General features: G+C 34.9%; 2 protein-coding genes and 2 pseudogenes across 2 annotated transcripts in view; all 4 read left to right on the top strand.

Moving 5' to 3' along the window:
- The window catches only part of LOC106330272, a 1,728-nt gene extending 937 nt beyond the window's left edge, over window positions 1-791 (top strand). The window contains exon 2 of the mRNA XM_013768772.1: window positions 786-791. Coding sequence (XP_013624226.1) covers window positions 786-791 — 6 coding nt within the window. The remainder of the gene's footprint in view (window positions 1-785) is intronic.
- Window positions 790-2,518, top strand: LOC106332298 (annotated as a pseudogene).
- Window positions 2,519-2,673: 155 nt separating this feature from the next.
- On the top strand, window positions 2,674-3,505 carry LOC106330271. Its single transcript, XM_013768771.1, is given in 3 exon segments — window positions 2,674-2,678; window positions 3,114-3,319; window positions 3,322-3,505. Coding segments are annotated over 3 exon segments (285 nt in total). The 3' UTR covers window positions 3,396-3,505.
- Window positions 3,506-5,616: 2,111 nt separating this feature from the next.
- Window positions 5,617-7,133, top strand: LOC106332110 (annotated as a pseudogene).
- Window positions 7,134-9,807: the final 2,674 nt, after the last annotated feature.

Below are 9,807 nucleotides of genomic sequence, written 5' to 3'. Positions count from 1 at the left end.
AACTTCGGAGGTCCTAAACGCAAACCCTACACTAAACGAAATCCCGACAATTCTCAATAATATATTTCCCAACCGAAATGATCTTCGTGATAGGCAAACTCATGAACGATTGAAGAATGATTTGATCGAAAACATTTGGAATAAATTTGGCGATGAAGATTAATAATTAGTATATTTATATTTAAACCTTGTATCTTTTAATCCTTGTATCTTTAAATTGAATCCTTGTACCTTTTATTTTAATTATGCAATTAAAAAATTTTCAATTTCAATTTTTTTAAAAAATAATAATAATATTTTATTGTTAAGAATTCCGTCTTCGGGATCACCATTGGACGAATTTTTTGGACTCGAATCCTTCACTGTTCAAAAAAAAAAATATATTAAACAATTGCCAAGGATCCCAACGTGGGGATGACCGTTGCAAGTGCTCTGAACCATAAAGATCCTACAAAGATATTAACATTGAAAATCGGAAAATTCTCAAAAATAAAAGAAAAACATTGAGAATAGGAATCGTCTTTTTTATCTCAACCCTAATCCTATCTCTCCTTCCGTCTCCTCACAGAAGACAGAACAGCAACCCCTTGCTATGGACAACACTGACCTCGCATCCGCTTCAGGTTCTAATCTCTTCTTCCTTTTCATCTCTTTTGTCTCCATATAGCTTTCTCTTCTCATGATTTTGTACGGATGTAATACCTAGTTTTCTAGGGTTTATTCTAGATACCCTTGCTTTATTTTTGTCATAGTATGATGGTATTCTGATACTGCTTCTTTGTTAGATATGATGAAGAACCAAAACTCGGACGATTCTACCGACGATTTCGAGTATGATTTTGAGGACGATGAGGAGAATGAGACAGATGCTCACAAAGCTATGCCGAACTGGCTTCAGATCAATCCGATCGATCACCATCAGGAAAGAGATTCTTAAGCTACACGAAACACAAAAAATAAAGGCCAAGAAGTTTCTCAAAGACTTCCAGGGCAAGCTAACCCTCTCATACGAAGGGATGATTAGCGCATCCGCCAGAGATTACACCTGTTTGACTGCTCACTTCATCGACGATAACTTTAACGTCAGGAGCTGGATCCTCGGCTTCACCACCGGCGCTTCGATACCACTAGACGACATCTACGTCTACCACTTCAGGAAAGCTGTTCAGGACTTGGAGGTTGAGGACAAAGTCTCCACTATACTACTCCCTAACCGTGCGGGTTTTGATGAAAAGAACGTTGATGCGATCAGTAAGTGTATGGATAGTCCGGTTTCAGTGGTTTACTGTTGTGCTGATCTGTTTCGGTTAATGATTAACGATCTGTACATCGAGTTTAGCTGGTCGTTGTACGAGGACCTTCGCATGTTGGTTGGATGGGGAAGGTTGTCATCAACCAACTGGAACGTGAGGCTGTACCATCTCCAACAAGCTGTCGGTATGCAAAAGGAGGATGCGTTTTCCAAGGACGAGGTTTACGATGATTATGATAAACCATCTGATGAAGAATGGGTGAAGATTCGGACGTTTTGTAGACTCGCTGGTGTCGTCTATAAGGTTGCGGAGGAGATTTTTGAGGGAGGGTATTCGACGACTAATGTTTATTTTCACCTTCTTGCGGAGCTGAAGGTGATGTTGAGGGAAGAGGTTGATAGTGGTGGTGATGGTTATTACTTTTTGGAGAAAGGTGAGAAGGTGTTGAAGATGTTTGATAAGTATTGGGATGATATGTTTCTTGTTTTGGCTACTGCTTCGGTGTTGGATCCTAGGTTTAAGATGAAGTACGTTGATTTCTACTGCTCAAAGAGTGATGAAGGGTCAAAAGCTGTGAGTGTTTTGGAGTATCTACGCAATGTGTATGCTCGCTATGCAGCTAATGATATCTTTCGCAAACCAATATACCCGGTTGACTATGAAGAAGAAGATGCTGATGATGAGGAAGAAGAAGAAGACAAGGAAGAGAATAAGCCTGATGCATACGAGGATTTTGTTTTGTTTAAAGAATATCTCAAGTTTGAAGGAGGACGTTCAAGAGAGTTTCAAGAATCAGAACTCGATTCATATCTCAAAGAGCCAGTTATGGAGTGGAACAAAGACTTCAAAGCGTTGGAATGGTGGAAAGAAGAGAGCCAAAAGTATCCAATCCTCTCACGTGTAGCACGTGACATTCTCTCTATACCGATCTCACGTGCCACTTCGTACGATGCTTATGTTTCGGAGATAAGAGAGCCTCCTGGGTATGTTCTTTCTATGGATGCTAAAGCTGCTAACGCCATGGTGTGCGGCAGAAGCTGGTTATCGCTCATACCAATTTGATGTTGATGGAAAAATTGGTAAGATATTTTCGCTCTCCTTATTAAGAACTTAAGATGCTTTTCTGTATCCTTCATGAAACTTAATAACTGTTTCTGTTTTGGTACTTTTGTTTCCCGTTTCTATAGCAATAGCATGTTCTCTTTTGAAGAGTTGTCTACACAATCGTATTCTTGTGAGAATTAACAGTCTCAGTGATGACTTGATGCCCATTTCTTACAGACTTGATGGTATAAAGTTAATCACTGGATATTGTGACAAGGTTTATGAGTCTAAATCTCACTAGCAAGATAATACTTTACAGTAAAACTTACGTTCTGTTTAGGCATTTGCATAGAAATTATAAACCTGTTTCTAGACCATGAAGTATCATATATAACTTGAATTATTAAGGTTTTTAATATCATGATTTGTTACTAGGGGTGAATCAGCCGAATTCTAACCGACCCAAATCAAACCAAAATGTATGTCTTTCAATTAAAAGTTTTATCAATCCAGATGAATTGATTTAAACCGGACCAAAAAATTGAAGTATTTATTTAATTAGATTAATTAAATATATTAATAATATTAAATTTTTTAGTAAAACATATTTTGATTACTTTAATTTTAGTGTAAGTTCAGGAACAAAAACTACAAAGAACAATTTAGGAATTTTGCTTAATTTATTTATTTATACTAATATACTTTAGAACGATAGATGATTTTATTCAATTGTTATTAATTTTGATGTTTTAATAAGTATATTTTGTACCCTTCTTCAAACAGATACATCAAATCTTTTTTATTTTTTTTTGTAAGGACGAAAGAGAACGATATCTTCTCCTTCAACCACTCTCATCAGACTATCAAAATAAAATGGGCCAAATCGTTCACCGGTTCGAAAAATCCTCTGCCTGAGTCAGAAGAGGCAGAGCAAAACCAGTACCAGAAAATCTTGTATCCTCCCAACAAGTCTCTCGCTCTTTGGTTCAGGCTTCGTCTTGGGTCCTCTTCTCGATGGTCTCCACTCACGTGTCGATCTCGTGGTTTACAAAACCAGAGCTATTCAAATCGGTCCTCTTCACACCAACATCTGGGTAACTTGTTCCTCAAGAACCCATCGTGACTTTTGAAATCATTTCACAAAACATTCTTATGCAGCTTTTAAAGGCTATATTATATCTTCATGTGAGGCTGACCTTAAAGATCAGAAAAACGTGAGTGCTTATCCTATATGCAATTTGTGTTTGAGAGAATGTGTAACACTGGTAGCGTTTTCTCCAACGTTTTGACGTCTTGATTCTTTTATGTTTCATTCTTTTACATGATAGTAACAAAAAAACGATTAAGATGTCATTTTCTCTTGGTGTAACTACTTATAAATTAATAAAGTTATTGAATTCGTAGCCAATAATAATGCTCATCATGAACATATTTGGAATCAAATAATACTGTTGATTTAGTTTACAAATCTAGAAATACGCATGTCAGTACTCTCACTTTAAAAGTCAACAGTTAACTATTTAAGAAAAAACTAGCTGAGAGTATTAAAAATGTTATAGTATTGCCTTATAATTGAGATTATAGAATGTCAAAGATCTTTGACAACAACTAGAAGAAACTTTTGAAGGGAGGTATCATGAATTGCAATTTAGAATTCATATTTGAGGTTCAAACTAAAGTTTGAAATGTACAAGAACTGCCCCACATTAGGTAACCGGAGATTCATAACTTACATTTCATGGATTTAAAAGCAATTTCTAATCTCCATCTCGTTGTTTGCATCTTGAGCATGAGGATACAAATGTTTTGGAAGCAACAAGGGAACACATTTGAAAAAACAACAATGTAATCATGAAATCGCAATTGAAACTTGAACATGGTATATTTTGAAGTGAAATATCAAAAATGGCATTAGAATAACCAAATTTGTTTTCTGATTTAAGTTCATAATGTTCAAGAAACAAATTAACAATTTTAGGGAAGAGCAACTAGATTCAAGATCATTAGGAAAAAACAGATCAACTAATTGGTTTATTTAATTAAATAAATCGTAAATATTCTTGTTAATAACAAAATTGACTTTCGTAGGCTTCAATTGGTGACAATGAAAATGAATGAAATGAATATTAAAAAAATTGAACAAAATATCATATAAGGAAATGAATTGAAAAATAGAACAAGATATGGAGGAACAAACATTCCTTATCAATTTTAGAAGAGAAAAATACTTCTTCATTAATTCATCAATATATGAGGAACGGAAAGTGGTAGGGTCCATGTGTTTTTAATTTAACAAAAAAATCAACTTAATTGGTATCAATTTTGAAGAACAAAAAACTCATCATCATTTTTTTCCTAAAATGTAGTAACCAATTGAAGCCGTAATGTATTCAAAATAATTGTATGAATCAATGGCACATGTCTATGTCATTATTTAATTTCAAAAAAGATTTTAAAACCCACTTCTTCCGTATAGACAAAACACATTCACACGAACAATAACAACAACATAGAGAATTTCTCATTTCGAATAATCTATTGTTTAAAAAGAAAAGATTATCGTTTTGTGTGTGTGTTTAAAGTAAATTTCCTTCTGGTTTTTTTTTTTTTGATGCAAGATAATTGATGTACTGTTGTATCATATGAATCTGATTATAGTAAAACCATCACACTAAAAAAAGTTATCTTCTCTTTCTAAATAAAGTACTGTTCTTCGTTCACATATTTTTGGTCTCAATTGTTGTTGTTTTAGTTATGTTGAGTAAAACTGTTCACATCAATTTAAGGTTCAAAGGATTGGAAGCAAAACCTGTAATACATAAGTAAATAAGAGCTGCTACATCAAAACGACTAATCAACAATCCTACCGAAAAGTTAACAACGTACGTGACATCTTTTCTTTTGCTGTCGAGACCGGTTCTCTGAAATAAGCATCAAGCTCAGACTCATAAAACTCTCTTGAACATCCTTCAAACTTTAGATACTCTTGAAAGAAATATTGTGCTTTAATTTGCATGGAAATTTATTAAGGAGGTATTTATTAAGTTGTATCGAACCGAACGTATTAGTTCCCTTTCGTCTAATTAGGTGGTTCGAACATAGTCTTTTGTCTTTTCATTAGGATGTCGAAGACACACGGGTCCGGTCGCCGAAGAGCTTGGGCCGCTTTAAAAAACATTGCGAGGCCTAACTATATTCTAAAGCCCACTTAATGGCCCAGTTACATTTACAAACCGTGGTCCAGCTCATGTAGGGTCTCCGCATCTTCAAACTGGTAAGAGGAACCGTACTTTATATGTCGGAATCAAATCTTGTAAACGCATAAAGAGAAAGATTTTGTTTTTTTTTTCGAAATTGAAGCTTCAGGTTATGTAATTTGTGAAATCTAGGAGAGGATTCCGATCCCGATATGCTTGCAAAAAGTCCAAGACGAAGAAGGATTAACCTGCAAAATCAACGATGAGTTGTTGGGCAGAGGAGATGATCTCGTCGTCTCCGGTGAAAATTTTCCCATCTGGTTCAAAAAAGCTGAACACTTTATCCAAGGATGGGAGGAAGGAGACAACGAGTGTGGCCTATCTTCCAAGGGATTTGGCAGAGGAGGTGTTCTCCAGGCTTCCGGTGACATCTCTGAGAGGAACAAGATCCACCTGCAAAAACTGGAACACTTTAACCAAAGATGAGAGCTTCTTCAAAAAGCACAAGCACATGGGCGTACAAGCAGCATCAACGGTGGTCATGGTGATAACCTGTCAGGGTAAACTCACTAGCCTTGACCATTCAGATCGAGTTGATATATCACTGGTCTATCACTGCGACGGTCTATTGTTATGCATCGCAAAAGACTTCGCTAGCTTCGTTGTCTGGAATCCTTACACGAGCCAAACCTTGTGGCTCAAGCCCCCAAGTCCTCACCCTAGGTTGGACTGGTATTCCTATGCTATAGGATACGAGAACGGCAGCAAATCATCATGCCGCAGCAGCTACAAAATTTTGAGATTTGTTGATCCTCTCCGCAATGGATTTGTTGAGTATGAAATCTACGACTTAAGCTCTAATTCGTGGAGGGTTCTTGATGTCACTTCCGAGTGACATGGCATATAGATTTTTATGCACGTGGCGTGTCTCTCAAGGGAAATACTTATTGGTTTTCTCGAGAAAGGTATCCAGGTTGGAGAACCATTCGAGGTTGCTGATTTCTTGATTTGTTTCGACTTTACAACCGAGAGATTTGGTCCGCGTCTTAGCCTGCCCTTTCACACTGGGTTTGAATGTACGGTAACTCTTTCTAGTGTTCGAGAGGAGCAGCTTGCCGTGTTACTTCAGGTTGATTACTTGTTGCGTATGGAGATTTGGGTTACAACCAAGATTGAGCCTGAAGATGTTTCCTGGAACAAGTTGTTCTTAGCAGTGAATATGGAACCATTCTTAGATTTTCAGTTTGGAATGTCACAAGGAAGTTTCTTCCTTGACCAAGAGAAGAGAGTCGTTGTGGTTTTTGATAAACACACAGATATGCGTTTCACTCGCAACATAGCTTATGTCATTGGAGAGGGTGGATATTTCAGACAAGTAGATCTCGGAGAATCTGTAGAATATCATCGTCCTTTTGGTTGCTCATATGTTCCAAGCTTAGCCCAAATCAAGCAATGAGACAGACCAAAGCGGAAAAACAAGAAAGAAGAATTAGATTGTTTATCAGTTCATGAGCTTTCACATACCTTGCACTAAGATCGTATTTACTCTTGATCAACTCAAACTCTGTGGTCTTTTGGTTTTCTTTGTATTTTGACATTTTTACTAGTCATAAGTTTAATGCACTATCTTTATTCTTTTCCTATCAAGATGTTGTTGGTCTCTTAGTATTTTCATGCACTATCTTTATTCTTATACACATCTCTGTTCTTTGGTACCAATTTGCTTCATAGCAACATATGATAGGTCCCAAAGACTTGAGAAACAAATTACCACAAATCTCTGGTTAAGAAGAGCAATCATATTTTGTTGGTCTGAAATAATCTCTAATCGTATCTTTTGTACTGACAGTTTAGTAAAACGGGCTTCCGGTTTGGAAAATGAAAATGTCGGAGCTGTCTGTCTTTTTTGATTGATCTCAGGAGCACCCGTGATGACTTCATCAATAATGGTTAGTGAGATGAAACGGATGAGGAATAGATGATCAGTTATCTTGTACATGCTTGAGCACCTAAAAACCTCAAAACGATCGACTTTCACAATGGAACCAGCTTTCAAAGATGGCATGTAATGATTAGCACGTCCGACGGGAGTAAACCCATGAATCACGGAATCTATAAATAATATTATTCAACAAAGAATCAGGAAATAAATTAAAACAATTATGTTTAATAAGTGTTATAGATCGAAAATTAACTTACCTTTTCATCAAGGAAGAGAACCGTGATTCCCACAAACTCCATGTCTTTCTTGAAGTTCAGGGAATCCCAGAAGTGAAGAAGCCAGAAGCTTTTCTCTGACTACTACGACAAGACAGAGAGATTCGAAGGTTGAGTGACGGACGCCGGGACGCCGGTTCGACGAATTGGAGAGGCAAAGAGAAACATTTTCTAGAAGTTGGTTAAATCTAAGAGGAATCAATGAGTTTTGTGGAGATGCAGATTAGGTTCATCAAAGATAAGAATCATATATATATGGTTTATATAGGGGCTACAAAGCAGAAATATTTATGATCAAGCGATTTAAGATGTGGACATGAAGAGTTCACCGGTGAAAAAATAGATTACGAACAGACACATGGCGCAACTCTGTAATTCAGACTTGTTTGAGACAGTGATGAAAAGAACTCAAACTCATGTTAAACGACAACAGTTTACAATATGAGAAAACTATAATTGTTGCAAACTTGAGTTTTTTTCATATAACGTGATGAATCTCATTTAAAAATGAAACTCATAACGCACTTGTAGGCCTGACCCTCAGAGGAAGCCGAAGAAGCAAGAGCTTCCGACCTTCATAAATATATATTAGGTTCGACCATCAATGTACAAAGTATCATTTAGTTTAGTGGTAAAATGTTGGTGTTTATATCTCAATAACCCGGGTTCGAGCCATGGACTTGATATTTTTCACACTTTTTAAAAGTGGAGCCCACAAAACGCTGACGTGGCACCCTGAGGAGTGAGCAAAAACTCAGCTATTATAATATAGATTATATCATAAATAAATAAATAGGAATAACATATTTTTCTAATAATGCACTTAAAATATCATTAGAGATCATGTTATTAAAGTTTGTTCAAAAAAAAATGATTATGTTATTAATGTAAAATCAATTTCTGATTACTGGAACAGATCTGAATCAATTTTAATATGTTTGGTGGTGTAGTATTGAATTTAGTAAATCAAATTTAAATAATTTGTAACATAAAATGAATTAGAAGTATATAAATTTAAATATGGAGGTAGTTGACAAAAAAAGAATAAGGGATAGGTTAACCAAACCAAACTAAACTCTGTTCTGTTTTTTTTTTGTTTAATAGGTATATTTCACTTTCAGTTTGGTTTAAAACTTTAAATCATATAAATCAATAAGGTATATAATGGTTATTGGTTTGTTTTTAATTAATGCAAAACAAAAGTAAATTAAATATAGGAGTGAGAATATAAATATTAAATTATGATTATGAGAATATAAATATTAAAGTATGAGAATGTAAAGTAAAAATTAAATAACCAAAATAGTATATGAATAAAAATATTAAATTCTACTAACATAATATTTCATTATTTTTTGTTTTATTTCTTTCGTTCTTTATTTATCATTTGGAAATGTTAACTTATGATTGGTTAATTTTTTATATACCGATATCATCGTCTTTCATATAAAAATTTGACATATTTGTTAGGATAAAAAAGTGATTGTTTGATTAATTGTCATTTCTTCCTTTAAAGGTATATTAATTACTTTAGGATATTTTTTGTTTACTAAAATGAAAATGTTGTTTTATATATTCTTCATCCTCAATTGCTAGGTGATCATTTTTAGTGTTCTGCACATAGTACTCATTATTCATGCTTTTGTCAATATATAATATTTCATAACCTTTTTCATATTTATATTTTATGTTTGGTTTGTTGTTAGTTTTTTCAATTTTTGATGTTTTGTTTACATAATGTTATATTTATTTATTTGTTTTTGTGTTTGTAATATTATCTCAATACATATGGAGCCGCCAAGAGATAACATTATTTATTTTGTTTAAATGATAGAAAATTATTGAAATATTTTTTTAAAGTGATGTAAAGTTTCGATTGAGTATGGCCTTCTAACGGGGCCTTCCACTACAAGAAAACAGCGGTATTCTGACGGACATTCCGATGGAAAATGAAATCCTCGGAATATCTCGAGAAATTTCCGAGGAATTTTCGAGGAAACACAAAATTTGGTTTCCTCGGAATTTCCTCGAAATATACCGACGGAATTCCGAGGAAATATCAATCCGTCGGAATATTCCGAGGAAATTCCGAGGAA

Source organism: Brassica oleracea, chromosome C3 (genome assembly GCF_000695525.1).
Source record: "Brassica oleracea var. oleracea cultivar TO1000 chromosome C3, BOL, whole genome shotgun sequence".
NCBI lineage: Eukaryota > Viridiplantae > Streptophyta > Magnoliopsida > Brassicales > Brassicaceae > Brassica > Brassica oleracea.
This window is presented reverse-complemented; position numbering and strand designations above follow the sequence as displayed.